Source organism: Canis lupus, chromosome 12 (genome assembly GCF_048164855.1).
Source record: "Canis lupus baileyi chromosome 12, mCanLup2.hap1, whole genome shotgun sequence".
NCBI lineage: Eukaryota > Metazoa > Chordata > Mammalia > Carnivora > Canidae > Canis > Canis lupus.
Window position 1 is genome coordinate 7,312,739 of NC_132849.1, and position 21,542 is coordinate 7,334,280.

General features: G+C 40.0%; 1 protein-coding gene, 1 long non-coding RNA gene and 1 pseudogene across 4 annotated transcripts in view; 2 read left to right on the forward strand and 1 right to left on the reverse strand.

The window, feature by feature from the left end:
• Positions 1-2,153, forward strand: part of FMO5 (flavin containing dimethylaniline monoxygenase 5) — a 32,800-nt gene extending 30,647 nt beyond the window's left edge. For both annotated transcript variants that reach the window (XM_072769493.1, XM_072769494.1), the window contains exon 9: positions 704-2,153. In XM_072769493.1, the coding sequence (XP_072625594.1) occupies positions 704-1,049 (346 nt within the window). In that variant the 3' untranslated portion in view covers positions 1,050-2,153. The remainder of the gene's footprint in view (positions 1-703) is intronic.
• LOC140601037 (uncharacterized) overlaps positions 1-21,542 on the reverse strand; it is a 63,213-nt gene that overhangs the window by 25,165 nt on the left and 16,506 nt on the right. The window lies entirely within an intron of this gene.
• Positions 1,755-3,480, forward strand: LOC140601854 (ras-related protein Rap-1A pseudogene; annotated as a pseudogene).

Below are 21,542 nucleotides of genomic sequence, written 5' to 3' on the forward strand. Positions count from 1 at the left end.
TTCAAATCTGCACTTGGTGTAATCACTCCATCTGGTTCTGTTTGGACAGCCACTTCCTCTTGTAGAATAAGTCATTCTCCCCCTCCTTTTAGGATTCCAAATTAGCACTGTCCCTGGGTCTGTGGACCCCACTACCACTGCCCTCATAAAACAATTGAAAATCCCAAGTCTGAGAATTTTGGTGATGAGTACTCTCATAACACCAGAGTTTTCTGTATCTGTATCTGCTATATTTGACTCTCTTTATCAATCCTTGCTTTCTACAACATGCCTCTTTTACCATAGGTAGTGCCCATAGATATTCCATGCTCATTTTTCACACTTATTCGTACTTTATTCCTTCACTCTGCTGCTCCCCTGACTTGTAACACTTTGTCGTTTGCTATCAGATATATCCTCCACATCCTTCAAGGACTTATTGCTCTATTTTAACTACCCTCCTCTAACATTTCTATTTAGCAATACAAAACCATACAATATATTAAAAGTCTTATATTCCTTTCTCCCTCATGTGTACATATGTTATATCCCCCAGTAGATTATATAAGATCCTTAAGATTGGGGACAATGTCTTGTCTTTCTTCTCTGTTTTCTACATCTCCTAGCCAAATATGGAACCAATAACAGGTATTCAGAAGCATTGAATAATTGACTGATTGATTGAATTGATGATAGGCCATGGTTTTTGTCTTCCCTGTTTCAGGTATGTGGAGAGCCAACGCCATACTATTCAGGGAGACTACATAGATACCATGGAAGAGCTTGCTGATCTGGTGGGTGTCAGGCCCAATCTGCTGTCTCTGGCCTTCACTGACCCCAAATTGGCAATACAGCTATTTTGGGGACCCTGTACTCCAATCCAGTATCGTCTACAAGGCCCTGGAAAATGGGATGGTGCCCGAAAAGCTATTCTCAGCACAGAAGATCGTATCAGGAAGCCAATGATGACCAGAATAATTGAAAGCAGTACTTCCACGACTTCAACAATAACAATGGTCAGGTTTATGGTGGCTGTTGTTTTCTTTGCTATAATTATGACCTACTTTTAGCTGTCCATTTGTCATTGCTCCAGTTTTCTTTGGAAAACTGGATCTAGAGTTGCCTTCAGAATCTGATGAGATTGAACAACTCTCAGCTTCACATTGCCCAAGAATCTTTTGTTTTTCTTACCAAAGCATTAATCCAATGTCCTCTTTTCCCTACAATGAGATTATAGACTTTCATTCATATTGATTTCCCTCTCTTCCTTCTATGACCCATCACTTTTTCCTTTCAGTAACCCCTGAATTTATGAGCTCAGGTATTCTTTTAGTCATCTTTGTATGTCCTTAGCAGACTTCTTGACATGTCGTATGTGCTTAATAAATTTTTGTTGTTTATCAAATATTATGGTGAGGAGCACTCAATATCTATATAAGAAATGGGTTACTCCATGTAATTCTGTGTCTGATAGGATTTGGCTTCCTATTAGAAGCTCAATATTTTGTTTGTTTTTAATATTGTAACTAAATGTGTATCTCCTGAGATATAAGAGAAATATTGGTCTTGTATACATCTAAGATAAGATAAACAATCATTTTATTTTTCTAGCTATTCACTAGTGTGTCTGATTCTGATCCTTTTAACTCTTTTCCCCTAAGCAATGTATCTTTCTTTTTTCTTTATTTTTTCAATGAGAAAACTACCTTCAACTTTCTAGGCTCATGAATCATTCTGATAATCTAGCATCTGTCAATAGGTTCAACTTGGTTAAAATGCCTGGGATTTTAGATAAGAGTCTAATCAATAAAAGCCTTGTTCTGTTCATGTCTCACAAGTTCAGTAAGTGTTAACTGCTGGGCACATCGAATTTCATAAAAAATAATACTGGATATACCAGTCAGGTTTATATTCATAAATAAGTTGTTGTGCAATACGTTTTTCCATTGCTGCCTATTATTTAACGAAAGATTAAATCTGAATAAGGAACAATAGTAGCAAGTATAATCTTTCCCAATGTGAATACACATAAGAGAACAGAAATGTGAGAACAACTTCTTCCTATTTCTTCCCTAAAACTTGTGATACTAGTGATTTATCATCTGTAAAAATGGTCTTAGTATTTTGCAATCTGCAGGTTATTCTAGTTCAAAAATAAAAGTTGCTTGCTTCTTTTTCATTTTCTTCTTTTAACCTCTAAATTTACCTCTTTTAACATGTGAGCTTTTTGAATGAATAGTCCTTTGATAATATAATATCATCATCAGTATCTCAGTTTCCTCTTTAAATAAAAAGTGTATCATTCTAAATTCATTGACTCTCTCATTTTACTTACAATATGCAAGGTTACCAAAAAATCATTGGTTAACTTCTAAACCAAGCTAAAAGTAAGTTGTGAGTAGGAAACTGAACTAAAAACAACTCAAGATACAAAGCCCTAGTTGCTGATGACTGTATACTAATATTCATCAATTTACCATACCTTGCTTTTGTAATTATGTTGAAAGGTTATATCACTTTCCCATTATATAATTTTCCTTTATATTACACACATGCACAGACACACACACACACACACACATTGTTGTGCCAGAAAGTAAGCAAGTGCTCAAAAAGCAAACCTGATAGGAATATGTCAAAGGGATACAGAAGCCAACTGAAAGTGGTCTCAATGGTCAAAGACAAGACAATCTGAACAACAAAATAAATGACCTAATGTAATATATCCTGGATGGGAACTGGAACATAAAAAGAAGATTAAGTAAAAATTAAATGGGCAAGTGTGTTCTGGAGGTGCAGCCAGTGATGCTGCTACTCTGCTGAGCCAGAGCAGGAGCCACTACAAAGAGGGGGAAGAGGCCCAGACCTCGGTGGGGCAGGCGGGGATAGATTCTCAGAATTAGGATAACTGGATCAGAGGGTGGTTACTCTGTATATAGCAGTGTGTATCTCACTGCACCTTCAATGGCACTGAATGTCAGTATTTAAAAAGACATCGTGCATGAGTACCAACTAGTAGTCCTTGGTTAAGGAGGTGTGACAGTTCAGTTTGTTCCTGGAATTTTTGTTGAAAAATATGATCTAATGATAGAAGATTCCTACAGAAAGCAAGTTGAAGTAGATTGCCAACAGCACACGTTCAAAATTCTGGACACAGCAGGACAGAGAAATTTACAGTGATGAGGGATTTGTATATGAAGAATGGCCAAGGGTTTGCACTAGTATATTCTATATAGCTCGACCCATGTTTAATGACTTATGGGACCATTTGATGGGTGAAGGGCACAGAGGATGTTCCAATGATTTTGGTTGCCAATAAATGTGGCCTGGAAGATGAATGAGTAGTTGGCAAAGAATAGGTCAGAATTTAACACGACAGTGATGTGACTATACCTTTTTAGAATCTTATGCAAAGTCAAAGATCAACATTAATGAGATATTTATGATCTGCTCACATAGATAAATAGGAAAGAAATCATATCTCCTACTTTAGACATGTAATAAGCACCTCTGGGCCAGATTACAGGTATGAACTGTTGCCTAACTGGGAAGTATTAGCATTCCAACTTCAAATGGGATGGAAGCTGAAGAGGCTTCTCTTGTTTTACACATTTTGTGAAGAAATGAAATCTTATGTAGGTTTCCATGAATCCCCTGAAGAAACAAAATTGTTCTCTGTATATCTTTTGGAAAATAAGACAATATTCTTCCTTTGCAATAGCAGTTATAATGGATGTGAAAATAAATATATTTGATTCTAATATGATTATACAAAAGAGCATGGATGCATGTCACATGTTAGATATTGCTATTATAATCAAATGATTTCATATTGACCTTTTATCTCAAAGATTTATTTATTTTAGAGTGTGTGTGCAAGCAGGGGAAGGGGCAGAGAATACCAACCCAACTCCATACTGAGCATGGAACCTGATGCAGGGCTTGATCTCATGACCTTGAGATTATGAGCTGAGCCAAAAATTTTAAATTAAAAAATTAAAATTAAAAAAAGAAATATATTTATTTGGTTCAGAATTTGAACCAGAACCACATTCTAGTGGAATTGTCTCAGAAAGAGGAAAACTATTGGATAGTACCATTTATTTAAATTACTATGTTTTGGAGGAGTTAAGATGGCAGAGTAGAAGGGGGACCCTAGGCCTCCTCCTCCCTTGAATACGGCTAGATCAACATCAAATCATTTTTGACAACTAGGAAGTCAATCTGAGGATTAAGAAAATCTGCACAATTGTGGAGGGAGGGAATTTGATAGATGCAAGGTTCAGAGATATGAAATGGGGAAGAGAAAATCCACAGTCCTATAGAGAGGACAGAGCCCTTTTCATAGAGAGAAGTCAAGGAGAGAAGGAGAGAACGGAAGATAGAGTGGTACACTGGTTTTGTCTATGAGGCTGTGGTGTGGGGATCCCCTGAGTCACATTGGGAGAGAACATTTCCCTTCCCGGATTACATTTGGAAGACGGTATATTACCTCTCCATGGATAAAAGACCCACCAGGTGCCACTGAGCAGCCATTCAAAAGTCAGGCACAGAGACATGCACAGAAGGCAGATAACATGGTCATAGCTTTTCACTATGCTTCACCATGGACACCAGGCACTTTTGTGGCCATGCAATTGCTTTTCTGAGACAGAATGGCGCTGGGTGTAATGCTCTGAGGTTCCACTCTGGGAGAGGAGAGTGGGTCCATGCATTGCTGAGTTCTTTATGATTTGGAGTTTTGAATCCCAGCTGCTGGCCAGAGATAAAACATAAGAGAACAGAGTATGCCAATGGCCTGGGCACAGATAGGTTGGGGGGGGGGGGATCTGATAAAAGCTTGGGACACAGGAAGGGAAATTGTTTGCTTTCCTGGGGGAAGAGATAGACATTCAAGTCCAAGAGTCACAGAGAACTCCCTCTCAAAATCAACAAAAATAGGTCAACACCAAGACATATCATAGTGAAACTTGCAAAATACAAAGATAAAGAGAGAATTCTGAAAGCAGCTAGGGACAAAAGGTCCTTAAACTACAAGGTAGACACCTATGCTTAGTAGTACATCTGCCCACAGAAACTTGGCAGACCAGAAGAGAATAGCATGATATATTCAATGTGCTTAATGAGAAAAATAGGCAGATGAGCATACTTTATCTAGCAAGGCTATCATTCAGAATAGAGGAGATGAGGAGTTTCTAGAACAGGGGTCCCTGGGTGACTCAGTTGGTTAAGTGTCTGCTTAAGGCTCAGGTCATGATCCCAGGGTCCTGGGATTGAACCCCGCTTTGGGCTTTCTGCTCAGTGGGGAATCTGCTTCTTCCTCTCGCTCTGCCCTGCTCATGCTCTCTCTCACTCTCACTCTCTATCAAATAAATAAATAAAAATTTTTAAAGATTTTATTTATTCATTCATGAGAGACACACAGAGAGACAAGACGCCTGATGTGGGACTCGATCCTGGACCCCATGATCATGCCCTGAGCTGAAGGCAGACACTCAACTGCTGAGCCACCCAGGTGCCCCTTAAATAAAATCTTAAAAAAAGAAAGAATAAAGAAGAAGAGAAGAAGAAGAAGAAGAAGAAGAAGAAGAAGAAGAAGAAAGAAGGAAGAAGAAGAAAGAAGGAAGAAGAAGAAGAAGAAGAAGAAGAAGAAGAAGAAGAAGAAGAAGAAGAAGAAAAAGGAAGGAAGGAAGGAAGGAAGGAAGGAAGGAAGGAAGGAAGGAAGGAAGGAAGGAAGAAAGAAAGAAAGAAAGAAAGAAAGAAAGAAAGAAAGAAAGAAAGAAAGAAAAGAAAGAAAGAAAAAAGAATTTCCAGGACAAACAAAACTAAAAGAGTTCACGAACACTAAACCAGCCCTGTAAGAAATATGAAAGGGGACCCTTTGAGTGGGAAAGAAAGACCAAAAGCAACAAAGACTGGAAAGGACCAGAGACAATATAGAAGAACAGTGACTTTATAGGTAATATTATGGCACTAAATTCATATCTTTCAATAATCACTCTGAATGTGAATGAACTAAATGCTCCAATCAGAAGACACAGAGTATGAGAATGGATTAAAAAAAAAGACCCAGTGATATGCTAGTTACAAGAGATTATTTTAGAACCAAAGATACCTCCAGATTGAAAGCGAGGGGATGGAGAACCATCTATCATGCTAATGGACATCAAAAGATATCTGGAGTAGCCATGCTTACCTCAAACTGGATTTTAAACCAAAGGCTGTAATAAGAGATGAAGAAAGGCGCTATATCATAATAAAAAAGGATCTATCCAACAAGAAGATGTAAAAATGTTAAATATTTATGTTCCCAACTTGAAAGCAGCTGAATATATGAAAGAGTTAATAACAAACATAAAGAAACTCATGGATAATAATACAATAATAGTAGGAGATTTTAATACCCCACATATGGCAATGGACAGATCATCTAAGCAGAAGATCAACAAGGAAACAATGGCTCTGAGTGACACACTGGACCAGATTGACTTAACATATATTCAGAACATTTCATTCTAAAGCAGCAGAATACACATTCTTTTCAAGTGTACATGAAACATTCTCCAGAATAGATCACATACAGGGTCACAAATCAGACCTGAACCAGTACAAAAAGATTGAGATCATACCACACATATTTTCAGAACAAAACACTGTGAAACTTGAAGTCAACCACATGAAAAAAATTATAAAGACAACAAATACATGAAGGTTAAAGAAGATCTTACTGAAGAATAAATGGGTCAACCAGGAAATTAAAGAGGAAATTTAAAAATACATGGAAATAAATGAAAATGAAAACATTACAGTTGAAAATCTTTGGGATGCTGCAAAGGCAGCCCCAGGAGGGAAGTATCTAGCAATACAGACCTTAGTTAAGAAGCAAGAAAAGTATAAAATACATAACCTCTCCTTACACCTAAAATATCTGGATAAAGAAGATGTGGTATATGTATACACAATGGAATATATGGAATATTACTCAGTCATTAGAAACGACAAATACCCACCATTTGCTTCGACGTGGATGGAACTGGAGAGTATTATGCTGAGTGAAATAAGTCAATCCGAGAAGGACAAACATTATATGGTCTCATTCATTTGGGGAATATAAAAAATAGTGAAAGGGAATAAAGGGGAAAGGAGAAAAAATGAGTGGGAAATATCAGAAAGGGAGACAGAACATGAGAGACTCCTAACTCTGGGAAACGAACTAGGGGTGGTGGAAGGGGAGGTGGGCGGGGGGTGGGGGTGACTGGGTGACGAGCACTGAGGGGGGCACTTGATGGGATGAGCACTGGGTGTTATTCTATATGTTGGCAAATTGAACACCAATAAAAATAAATTTATTAAAAAAAAGATACAATGAAATAATTCCTTCCACTCACAATAAAAAAAAAAATATCTGGAGAAAGAACAGCTAATGCCATCCGCAATGGGAGAAAATTGAGCGCTTTTCTTTCCTGCAGGATCAGGAACATGACAAGGATCTTCCACTCTCAGCACTGTTGTTCAACATAGTACTAGAAGTCCTAGCCTCAGAAATCAAACAACATGTCTTTATCTCTTCTTCTGTTCTGAATGAGAGACCCTCTTGCACTGTTGGTGGGAATGTGAACTGGTACAGCCACACTGGAAAACTGTGTGGAGGTTCCTCAAGATGTTAAAAATAGAACTACCCTATGACCCAGCAATTGCGCTGCTGGGGATCCACCCCAAAGATACAGATGCAGTGAAACACTGGGACACCTGCACCCCGATGTTTATAGCAGAAATGTCTACAATAGCCAAACTCTGGAAGGAGCCTCAGTGTCCATCAAAATATGAATAGATAAAGAAGATGTGGTATATGTATACAATGGAATATTACTCAGCCATTAGAAATGACAAATACCCACCATTTGCTTCAATGTGGATGGAACTGGAGGGTATTATCCTTAGTGAAGCATATCAATCGGAGAAGGATAAACATTATATGGTCTCATTCATTTGGGGAATATAAAAAATAGTGAAAGAGAATAAAGGGGAAAGGAGAGAAAATGTGTGGGAAATATCAGTGAGGGTGACAGAGCATGAGAGACCCCTAACTCTGGGAAACGAACACAAGGTGGTGGAAGGGGAGATGGGGAGATGGGGTGACTGAGTGACGGGCACTGAGGGGGCACTTGACGGGATGAGCATGGGATTATGCTCTGTGTTGGCAAATCAAACTCCAATAAAAAATATATATACAAAAAAAAAGAAATCAAACAACAAAAAGAATAAAAGGCATACAAATCAGCAAGGAAGAAGTCAAACTTTTACTCTTCGCAAGATACTCTATGTAGAAAAGCCAAAAGACTCCAACCAAAAAAATGCTAGAACTGATATATGAACTCAGCAAAGTTGCAGGATATAACACCAAGGTACAGAAATTTGTTGCATTTCTATACAACAATATTAAACAGCAGAAAGAGAAAGAAACTGCACCAGAAACCATAAGATATCTAGGAATAAACCTAACCAAAGAGGTAAAAGATCTGAAAACTATAGAACTTTATGAAAGAAATTGAAAAAGACAAAAATTGAAAGGCATTCCATGCTCATGGATTGGAAGAACAAGCATTGTTAAACTGTCTATACTACCCAAAGCAATCTACAAATACAATGTAATCCTGATCAAAATAACACCAGCATTTTTCAGAACTAGAATAAATGATCTGAAAATGTGTATGAAACCACAAAAGACCTCAAATATCCAAAGTAATGTTGAAGAAGAAAAGCAAAGTGGAGGTATGATTCCAGACTTCAAACCATATTACAAAGCTGTAATAATCAAAAGAGCATGGTACAAAAACAGACACATAAATCAATGGAACAGAACAGAGAACCCATAAATGGACCCATGACTATATGGTCAATTAATCTTCAACAAAGCAGGAAAGAATACCCAAAGGAAAAAAGATAGTCTCTAACAAATGGTGTTGGGAAAACTGGACAGAAACATACAGAATGAAAGTGCCATATGCAAAAACAAATTAGAAATGGATGAATGACCTAAATGTAAAACAGGAAACCATCAAAATCCTAGAGCAGAAAATAGGCAGCAACATCTTTCATCTCAGCTGCAGCAACTTAATAGACATATCTCTAGAGGCAAGAGAAACAAAAGCAAAAATGAACAAGATGCTTCTGCACAAGGGCATCAGGCTGGCTTAGTCAGTTAAGCATCTGACTCACTTTTGGTTCAGGTCATGATCTCAGGGCTGTGAGATGGAGCCCTGCATCAGGCTGAGTATGGAGCCTGCTAAAGAGTCTCTCTTTCTCTCCCCCTCTCTTTTTGCCCCTCTCCCCACAGTGCTCTTTCTCTCTCTAAAAAACAAGAAAAAAAAAAACAAACAACAACAAAACCAAAAAGCTTCTGCACAGTGAAGGAAATAATCAACAAAACTAATAGGCAACTTATGGAATGGGAGAAGGTATTTGCAAATGACATATCAGATAAAGGGCTATAGTATCCAGAATCTATGAAGAACTCATCACAATCAACACCTCAAAAATAAACAATCCTGACAAATTGAACTCCAATAAAAAATATACAAAAATAAATAAATAAATAACCCAGTTAAGGAATGGGCAGAAGACATGGACAGACATTTCTCAAAGGAAGACATACAAATGACTAAGAGACACATGAGAAGATAATGCTCAACATCGCTCATCATCAGGGAAATACAAATCAAAACCACAGTGAGATACCACTTCACAGCAGTCAAAATGGCTAAAATTAACAACTCAGGAAATAACAGATGTTGGCAAGGATGTAGAGAAAGGGAACCCTTTTGCACCATTGGTTGGAATGTAAACTGGTACAGCCACTCTGGAAAACAGTATTGAGGTTCCTCAAAAAGTTAAAAATAGAACTATCCTATGATCCAGTAATTGCACTACTGGATATTTGAGGGGGGGAGGTCAGAGGAATATGGAGTGAGAATCTTAAGCAGACTTCATGCCCAGCATAGAGCCTGTGGCAGGGCTCAATCCCACAACCCTGAGATCATTAAATCAAGACTAAGATATTTAACTGACTGAGCTACCCAGGTGCCCCCACTATTGGGTATTTAGTGAAAGGATACAAAAATATTGATTCAAAGGGGCACATGCACCCCAATGTTCATAGCAGCACTGTTAACAATAGCCAAATTATTGAAACAGCCCAAATGTCCAGTGACTGATGAATGGGTAAAGATGTGGTATACATATATGATGGAGTATTATTCAGCCATTAAAAATAACAAATGTCGGTCAGGCGGCAGCTCCAGGCTGAGGGGTCTGCACCCTGCTGCCTTGGGGAGACGCAGCCCTGGGAGCGCGATTCCTGCAGCACAGGGGCCAGATCCCAGGGTGCCGGGGACACAGCCCATGATCCTGTGCTCCCCCCGGGACAGGCGGAGGCGGGGAGGGCACAGAACAGCGAGGACGCTCCTGGCGCAGGGCTCCCCCAAGCTGTGAAGATTGGCGCCCCCCGCCCCCGGAGCATCCAGCCCGTGCGGACTGGGAGCTGGGGTAGTTACTGCGGGAGCTGACTCCAGGGCTGGAGAGCTGGCCACCGCCACTGTTGTTGTTCCTCCTGGTGTCACCCTGTGCCTGGGAGGGGTGGGGCTGCCAGGGAAGAGAGGCCTCAGGGGGTAAACAGCTCCCATTGAGCCTGAGACCTGGCGGGGGTGGGGCAGCTCCCCCAGGTGCACACACCTGAGAATTAGCACAGCAGGCCCGTCCCCCAGAAGACCAGCTGGAAGGACAGGGGAAGAGCAAGTTCTTGACCGAGCATTGCTGGAAAGCTCCAGGGGAAGTCGAGGGATATACAGTATATAGAACCAGAGAGTATCCCTCCTATTTTTTTTCTTCCTTTTTCCAGTACAACTCGTTTTATATCAGACTGTAAATTTCCAATTTTTTTTCTCTTTTCCCCACCTTAACTATAATATTTTACCACCGCTTAATTTTAAAGATTCTCCTTTTTGACTTTCATATTTCTACAATTACAGGTCCTAGATATATTTTCCACTTCTAGATTTCCTTCAACATAGTCAATTCAGGTTTGGGAGATATACAAGATATGTTTTTTTTGTTTTGTGTGTTTTTTTTCTCTGCCTCATTTTGTTCTACAATAGCGGAAGTTAATACCTTCTGATTCATGACCAGCATGCACGCAGAACCAAATGGTATACCATGCTGGTTCATTCTGTGAGAGTCCTCATTCCCATTCTGCCCTGCTCTTTGATCTCATTTATGTTTTGGTGGTCAATGTTGGGGCACTCTACACATATTTCTGGATATATAAATTTGGGACTGAGCGTCTTCTAACATACAGAACTTAATATACTCAGAAACAAGAGGATCACCCTCTAGAACCCCTCAGGTAGACTACATTCCTTCTCCACTACAACTTCGTCACCACCACCATCTCCCAGTCCCGCCACCCTTTTTTTCCTTCTCCCTTTTTTCTCTTTTCTTTTTTTTTCTCTCTTCTTCTTTAGGATTCCTGGCCTTTTATTTTTTACTACTTTGTTTTAAAATTTGTTTTTCAATTTAGTGGTCCTTTTGTTTTATTTTTTTCTGAACTTTGTTTTCAATTTCTGGTCTCTGACCTCGGCAGAATCATCTAGGGTGAAATTTACCTAGGTCATGGTTGATATTCTTGACTCAGCCTGCTCATACAGCCACTCTGCACTAGAGTGACTAGAAAGAAAAACTCACCACAAAAGAAAGAATCAGAAACAGTACTCAGTTACAGAATTTGGATTACAATTTGAGGTAGAAAGCCAATTCAGGAGCACAATTATAAAGCTACTGGTGGCTCTGGGAAAAAAAAAGCATAAAGGATTCAAGAGACTTCATGATTGCAGAATTTAGATCTAATCAGGCTGAAATTAAAAATCAATTAAATGAGATGCAATCCAAACTGGAGGTCCTAACAACGAGGGTTAATGAGGCAGAAGAAAGAGGGAGCGACATAGAAGACAAGTTGATGGCAAGGAAGGAAGCTGATGAAAAAAAAAAGAGAAAATCAATGAAAAGACCGTGAGGAAAAGTTAAGGGAAATAAATGACAGCCTCAGAAGGAAAAATCTACATTTAATTGGGGTTCCAGAGGGCACTGAGATGGACAGAGAGCCAGAAAGCATATTTGAACAAATCTTGGCTGAGAACTTCCCTAATTTGGGGAGTGGAACAGGCATTCAGATCCAGGAGATAGAGAGGTCCCCCCCTAAAATCAATAAAAATCATTCAACACCTCCACATTTAATAGTGAAATTTGCAAATTCCAAAGATAAAGAGAAAATCCTTAAAGCAGCAGGAGACAAGAGATCCCTAACTTATATGGGGAGAAATATTAGATAACAGCAGACCTCTCCACAGAGTCCTGGCAGGCCAGAAAGGGCTGCCAGGATATATTCAGGGTCCTAAATGAGAAGAACATGCAGCCAAGAATACTCTATCCAGCAAGACTCCCATTCAGAATAGAAGGAGAGATAAAGAGCTTCCAAGATAGGCAGAAACTGAAAGAATATGTGACCACCAAACCAGCTCTGCAAGAATTATTAAGGGGGATTCTGTAAAAGAAAGAGGATGCCCAAAGAAATAATCCACAAAAACAGGGACTGAATACATATTACGATGACACTAAATTCATATCTTTCAATAGTAACTCTGAACTTGAATAGGCTAAATGATCCCATCAAAAGACACAAGGTATCAGACTGGATAAAAAAGCAAGACCCATCTATTTGCTGTCTCCAAGAGACTCATTTTAGACCTAAGGACAACTACAGCCTGAAAATGAAAGGTTGGAGAACCATTTACCATTCAAATGGTCCTCAAAAGAAAGCAGGGGTAGCCATCCTCATATCAGATAAATTAAACTTTATCCCAAAGACTGTAGTAAGAGATGAAGAAGGACACTATATCATACTTAAAGGATCTATCCAACAAGAGGACCTAACAATCATGAATATTTATGCCCCTAATGTGGGAGCTGCCAAGTATATCAATCAATCAATTAATAACCAAAGTAAAGACATACTTAGATAATAATACACTAATACTGGGAGACTTCAACACGGCACTTTTTGAAAATGACAGATATTCTAAGCACAACATCTCCAAAGAAACAAGAGCTTTAAATGATACACCGGACCAGATGTATTTCACAGATATTTACAGAACTTTACATCCAAACGCAACTGAATACACATTCTTCTCAAACGCACATGGAACTTTCTCCAGAATAGCCCACATACTGGGTAAAAAAGCAGGTCTCAACCGATACCAAAAGATTGGGATTGTCCCCTGCATATTTCCAGACCATAATGCTTTGAAACTTGAACTGAATCACAAGAAGAAATTTGGAAGAAACTCAAACACGTGGAAGTTAAAGAGATTGCTGCTAAAAGATGAAAAGGTCGACCAGGAAATTAGAGAATTTAAAAATATCCATGGAAACTAATGCAAATTAAAATACAACTGTTAAAAATCTTTGGGATACGGCAAAGCAGTCCTGAGAGGGAAATATATCGCAATACATGCCTCCCTCAAAAAATTGGAAAAAAAACTCAAACACACAAGCTAACCTCGCAACTAAAGGAACTGGAGAAAGAACAGCAAATAAAACCTACACCCGGGAGGAGGGGCAAGATGGCGGAAAGTAGGGTCCCCAAGTCACCTGTCCCCACCAAATTACCTAGATAACCTTCAAATCATCGTGAAAATCTACGAATTCGGCCTGAGATTTAAAGAGAGACCAGCTGGAACGCTACAGTGAGAAGAGTTCGTGCTTCTATCAAGGTAGGAAGACGGGGAAAAAGAAATAAAGAAACAAAAGGCCTCCAAGGGGGGAGGGGCCCCGCGAGGAGCCGGGCTAAGGCGGGGTGGGGGTTGACCCCAGGACAGGAGAGCCCCATCCCGAAGAAGCAGGAGCTGCACTAATCTTTCCGGCGGAAAGGCGCCCGCAGGGAGTTAGAGCAGGACCCCAGGAGGGAGGGGATGCCCTCGGGCTCCCTGGGACATTAACAGACACCTGCGCCCCGCGAGAGTGCGCCGAGCTCCCTAAGGGCTGCAGCGCGCACCGCAGGATCCGGAGCAGCTCGGGAGGCGGGGGGGGGTGCTCGGGCGGCGGCTCCGCGGAGGGGGCTGCGGTGCGGGACCGCGAATCCAACAGCGCAGGCTGGGAGCACAGGGCGCCGGGACACAGCCCAGGATCCGGCCTCCCCCGGGGAGGCAGAGGCCGGGAGGGCCCAGGACAGCAAGGACGCTCCTGCCCAGAGCTGAGCAGATCAGCAGCCCTGCCCCGGAGCCTCCAGGCCCCGCAGATGGAGAGCTCGGTAGTTACTGCGGGGGCTGAATCCAGGTTTCCAGAGCTGCCCCTGCCACTGGGGCTGTTCCTCCAGGGGCCTCACGGGGTAAACAACCCCCACTGAGCCCTATACCAGGCAGGGGGCAGAGCAGCTCCCCCGAGTTCTAACACCTGAAAATCAGCACAACAGGCCCCTCCTCCAGAAGACCAGCTAGATGGACAAGTTCCAGGGGAAGCCAAGGGAGTTAAACTACAAAGAATCAGAAGAAACTCCCCCGTGTTTTTTTTTTTTTATTTCTGATTGCTTCCCCCACCCCTTTTTTCCCTTTCTTTCTTTTTCTTTCTCTTTTTCTTCTGTTTTCCTTTTTTTCTTCCTTTTTCTTTTTTCTTTCTCTTTTTTCTTTCCTTCTTTCTCTCCTCTCTTTTGCTCCTTTTCCCAATACAACTTGCTTTTGGCCACTCTGCACTGAGCAAAATGACTAGAAGGAAAACCTCACCTCAAAAGAAAGAATCAGAAACAGTCCTCTCTCCCACAGAGTTACAAAATCTGGATTACAATTCAATGTCAGAAACCCAATTCAGAAGCACTATTATACAGCTACTGGTGGCTCTAGAAAAAAGCATAAAGGACTCAAGAAACTTCATGACTGCAGAATTTAAATCGAATCAGGCAGAAATTAAAAATCAATTGAATGAGATGCAATCCAAACTAGAAGTCCTAACGATGAGGGTTAACGAAGGAATGAGTGACATAGAAGACAAGTTGATGGCAAAGAGGGAAACTGAGGAAAAAAGAGACAGACAATTAAAAGACCATGAAGACAGATTAAGGGAAATAAACGACAGCCTGAAGAAGAAAAACCTACGTTTAATTGGGGTTCCTGAAGGCGCCGAAAGGGACAGAGGGCCAGAATATATATTTGAACAAATCATAGCGGAAAACTTTCCTAATCTGGGAAGGGAAACAGGCATTCAGATCCAGGAAATAGAGAGATCCCCCCCTAAAATCAATAAAAACCGTTCAACACCTCGACATTTAATAGTGAAGCTTGCAAATTCCAAAGATAAAGAGAAGATCCTTAAAGCAGCAAGAGACAAGAAATCCCTGACTTTTATGGGGAGGAGAATTAGGGTAACAGCAGACCTATCCACAGAGACCTGGCAGGATATATTCAGGGTCCTAAATGAGAAGAACATGCAACCAAGAATACTTTATCCAGCAAGGCTCTCATTCAGAATGGAAGGAGAGATAAAGAGCTTCCAAGACAGGCAGGAACTGAAAGAATATGTGACCTCCAAACCAGGAGAAAGAAAAATTTTAAGGGGGACTCTTAAAATTCCCCTTTAAGAAGAAGTTCAATGGAACAATCCACAAAAAGAAGGACTGAATAGATATCATGATGACACTAAACTCATATCTGTCAATAGTAACTCTGAACGTGAACGGGCTTAATGACCCCATCAAAAGGCGCAGGGTGTCATACTGGATATAAAAGCAGGACCCATCTATTTGCTGTCTACAAGAGACTCATTTTAGACAGAAGGACACCTACAGCCTGAAAATAAAAGGTCAGAGAACCATTTACCATTCAAATGTCCTCAAAAGAAAGCAGGGATAGCCATTCTTATATCAGATAAACTAAAATTTACCCCGAAGACTGTAGTGAGAGATGAAGAGGGACACTATCTCATACTTAAAGGATCTATCCAACAAGAGGACTTAACAATCCTCAATATATATGCCCCGAATGTGGGAACTGCCAAATATTTAAACCAATTAATAACCAAAGTGAAGAAATACTTAGATAATAATACGCTTTTACTTGGTGACTTCAATCTAGCTCTTTCTACCCTCGATAGGTCTTCTAAGCACAACATCTCCAAAGAAACGAGAGCTTTAAATGATACACTGGACCAGATGGATTTCACAGATATCTACAGAACTTTACATCCAAACTCAACTGAATACACATTCTTCTCAAGTGCACATGGAACTTTCTCCAGAATAGACCACATACTGGGTCACAAATCAGGTCTGAACCAATACCAAAGGATTGGGATCGTCCGCTGCATATTCTCAGACCATAATGCCTTGAAATTAGAACTAAATCACAACAAGAAGTTTGGAAGGACCTCAAACACGTGGAGGTTAAGGACCATCCCGCTAAAAGATGAAAGGGTCAACCAGGAAATTAAGGAAGAATTAAAAAGATTCATGGAAACTAATGAGAATGAAGATACAACCGTTCAAAATCTTTGGGATGCAGCAAAAGCAGTCCTAAAGGGGAAATACATCAGAATACAAGCATCCATTCAAAAACTGGAAAGAACTCAAATACAAAAGCTAACCTTACACATAAAGGAGCTAGAGAAAAAACAGCAGATAGATCCTACACCCAGTAGAAGAAGAGAGTTAATTAAAATTCGAGCAGAACTCAACGAAATCGAGACCAGAAGAACTGTGGAATAGATCAACAGAACCAGGAGTTGGTTCTTTGAAAGAATTAATAAGATAGATAAACCATTAGCCAACCTTATTAAAAAGAAGAGAGAGAAGACTCAAATTAATAAAATCATGAATGAGAAAGAAGAGATCACTACCAACACCAAGGAAATACAAACGATTTTAAAAACATATTATGAACAGCTATACGCCAATAAATTAGGCAATCTAGAAGAAATGGACGCATTCCTGGAAAGCCACAAACTACCAAAACTGGAACAGGAAGAAATAGAAAACCTGAACAGGCCTATAACCAGGGAGGAAATTGAAGCAGTCATCAAAAACCTCCCAAGACACAAGAGTCCAGGGCCAGATGGCTTCCCTGGGGAATTCTATCAGACGTTTAAAGAAGAAATCATACCTATTCTACTAAAGTTGTATGGAAAGATAGAAAGAGATGGAGTACTTCCAAATTCGTTCTATGAGGCCATCATCATCTTAATTCCAAAACCAGACAAAGACCCCACCAAAAAGGAGAATTACAGACCAATATCCCTGATGAACATGGACGCAAAAATTCTCAACAAGATACTAGCTAATAGGATCCAAGAGTACATTAAGAAAATTATTCACCATGACCAGGTAGGATTTATCCCTGGGACACAAGGCTGGTTCAACACTCGTAAAACAATCGATGTGATTCATCATATCAGCAAGAGAAAAACTAAGAACCATATGATCCTCTCATTAGATGCAGAAAAAGCATTTGACAAAATACAGCATCCATTCCTGATCAAAACTCCTCAGAGTGTAGGGATAGACGGAACATTCCTCAACATCTTAAAAGCCATCTATGAAAAGCCCTCAGCAAATATCATTCTCAATGGGGAAGCACTGGGAGCCTTTCCCCTAAGATCAGGAACAAGACAGGGATGTCCACTCTCACCACTGCTATTCAACATAGTACTGGAAGTCCTAGCCTCAGCAATCAAGCAACAAAAAGACATTAAAGGCATTCAAATTGGCAAAGAAGAAGTCAAACTCTCCCTCTTTGCCAATGACATGATACTCTACATAGAAAACCCAAAAGTCTCCACCCCAAGATTGCTAGAACTCATCCAGCAATTTGGTAGCGTGGCAGGATACAGAATCAATGCCCAGAAATCAATGGCATTTCTATACACTAACAATGACACTGAAAACTGAGAAATTAAGGAGTCAGTCCCATTTACAATTACACCCAAAAGCATAAGATACCTAGGAATCAACCTAACCAAAGAGGTAAAGGATCTATACCCTAAAAACTATGGAACACTTCTGAAAGAAATTGAGGAAGGCACAAGGAGATGGAAGAATATTCCACACTCATGGATTGGCAGAATTAATATTGTGAAAATGTCAATGTTACCCAGGGCAATTTACACGTTTAATGCAATCCCTATCAAAATACCATGGACTTTCTTCAGAGAGTTAGAACAAATTATTTTAAGATTTGTGTGGAATCAGAAAAGACCCCGAATAGCCAGGGGAATTTTAAAAAAGAAAACCATAGTTGGGGGCATCACAATGTCAGATTTCAGGTTGTACTACAAAGCTGTGGTCATCAAGACAGTGTGGTACTGGCACAAAAACAGACACATAGATCAATGGAACAGAATAGAGAACCCAGGAGGGGACCCTCAACTTTATGGTCAACTAATATTTGATAAAGGAGGAAAGACTATCCATTGGAAGAAAGACAGTCTCTTCAATAAATGGTGCTGGGAAAATTGGACATTCACATGCAGAAGAATGAAACTAGACCACTCTCTTTCACCATACACAAAGATAAACTCAAAATGGATGAAAGATCTAAATGTGAGACAAGATTCTATCAAAATCCTAGAGGAGAACACAGACAACACCCTTTTTGAACTGGCCACAGTAACTTCTTGCAAGATACATCCACGAAGGCAAAAGAAACAAAAGCAAAAATGAACTATTGGGACTTCATCAAGATAAGAAGCTTTTGCACAGCAAAGGATACAGTCAACAAAACTAAAAGACAACCTACAGAATGGGAGAAGATATTTGCAAATGACCTATCAGATAAAGGGCTAGTTTCCAAGATCTATAAAGAACTTCTTAAACTCAACACCAAAAAAACAAACAATCCAATCATGAAATGGGCAAAAGACATGAAGAGAAATCTCACAGAGGAAGACATAGACATGGCCAACATGCACATGAGAAAATGCTCTGCATCACTTACTATCAGGGAAATACAAATCAAAACCACAATGAGATACCACCTCACACCAGTGAGAATGGGGAAAATTAACAAGGCAGGAAACCACAAATGTTGGAGAGGATGCGGAGAAAAGGGAACCCTCTTACACTTTTGGTTGGAACGTGTACTGGTGCAGCCACTCTGGAAAACTGTGTGGAGGTTCCTCAGAGTTAAAAATAGACCTGCCCTACGACCCATCAATTGCACTGTTGGGGACTTACCCCAAAGATTCAGATGCAATGAAACGCCGGGACACCTGCACCCCGATGTTTCTAGCAGCAATGTCCACAATAGCCAAACTGTGGAAGGAGCCTCAGTGTCCATCGAAAGACGAATGGATAAAGAAGATGTGGTTTATGTATACAATGGAATATTACTCAGCCATTAGAAACGACAAATATCCACCATTTGCTTCAACATGGATGGAACTGGAGGGTATTATGCTGAGTGAAATAAGCCAATCGGAAAATGACAAACATTATATGCTCTCATTCATTTGGGGAATATAAATAACAGTGAAAGGGAATATAAGGGAAAGGAGAAGAAAAAGACTCCTAACTCAGGGAAACGAACTAGGGGTGGTGGAAGGGGAGGAGGGCGGGGGGTGGGGGTGAATGGGTGACGGGCACTGAGGGGAGCACTTGACAGGATGAGCACTGGGTGTTATTCTGTATGTTGGTAAATTGAACACCAATAAAAAATTAATTTATTTAAAAATTTTTAATTTAATTTAATTTAAAAATTCCTAAAAAAAAAAAATCCTCTTGACTCCCTGAACTGGGGAAGGATGAGGCCCTTGTGTAGGTTCTAAGGGTGCAGAGGCAGAGGGCTTGAGGTTGGGGTAGAGATAATAGGAGGGATGCCCAATTAAATTAGAATTTCAGATAAATAAATTTTTAGTATAAGTAAAAAAAAAAATAACCTACACCCAGCAGAAGAAGAGAGTTAATAAAGATTCGAGCAGAACTCAATGAAATAGAGACCAGACGAACTGTGGAACAGATCAACAAAACCAGGAGTTGGGTCTTTGAAAGAATTGATAAGATACATAAATCATTAGCCAGCCTTATTAAAAAGAAAAGAGAAAAGACTCAAATTAATAAAATCACGAATGAAAAAGGAGAGATCACAACCAACCAAGGAAATACAAACAATTTTAAACATATTATGAGCAGCTATATGCCAATAAATTAGGCAATCTAGAAGAAATGGACACATTTCTGGAAAACCAAAAACCACCAAAATTAGAACAGGAAGAAATAGAAAACATGAACAGGTCAATAACCAGGGAGGAAATTGAAGCAGTCATCAAAAACCTCCCAAGACACAAGAGTCCAAGGCCAAATGGCTTCCCAGGGGAATTTTATCAAATGTTTTAAGAAGAAAAACCTATTCTAATAAAGCTGCTCTGAAAGATAGAAAGGGACGGAATACTTCCAAACTCGTTCTATGAGGCCAGCATCATCTTAATTCCAAAACCAAAGTCCCCACCAAAAAGGAGAATTATAGACCAATATCCCTGATGAACACAGATGCACAAATTCTCAACAAGATACTAGCCAATAGGATCCAACAGTCCATTAAGATTATTCACAAGTGGGATTTATCCCCGGGATGCAAGGCTGGGATTTATCCCTGGGATGCAAGGCTGGTTCAACACTCGTAAAGCATCAACGTGATAGATCATATTGATGAGAGAAAAACCAAGAACCATATGATCCTCTCGATAGATCCAGAGAAAACATTTGACAAATACAGCATCCATTCCTGATCAAAACTCTTCAGAGTGCAGGGATAGAGAGAACATTCCTCAACATCTTAAAAGCCATCTATGAAAAGCCCTCAGCAAATATCATTCTCAATGGGGAAACACTGGGAGCCTTTCCCCTAAAATCAGGAACACGACAGCGATGTCCACTCTCACCACTGTTGTTCAACATATTACTAGAAGTCCTAGCCTCAGCAATCAAGCAACAAAGAGAAATAAAAGGCATTCAAATTGGCAAAGAAGAAGTCAAACTCTCCCTCTTCGCAGATGACATGATACTCTACATAGAAAACCCAAAAGACTCCACCCCAATATTGCTATAGCAATTCGGCAGTGTGGCAGGATACAAAATCAATGCCCAGAAGTCAGTGGCACTTCTATACACTAACAATGACACTGAAGAAAGAGAAATTAAGGAATCAATTCCATTTATAATTGCACCCAAAAGCATAAGATACCTAGGAATCAACCTAACCAAAGAGGTAAAATATCTATACCCTAAAAACTACAGAACACTTCTGAAAGAAACTGAGGAAGACACAAGGAGATGGAAGAATATTCCATGCTCATGGATTGGAAGAGTTAATATTGTGAAAATGTCAATGCTACCCAGGGCAAGTAGGGAGAGTTTGACTTCTTCTTTGCCAATTTGAAGGCCTTTTATTTATTTTTGTTGTCTGATTGCTGAGGCTAGGACTTCTAGTTCTATACTGAATAGCAGTGGTGACATCCCTGTCTTGTTCCTGATC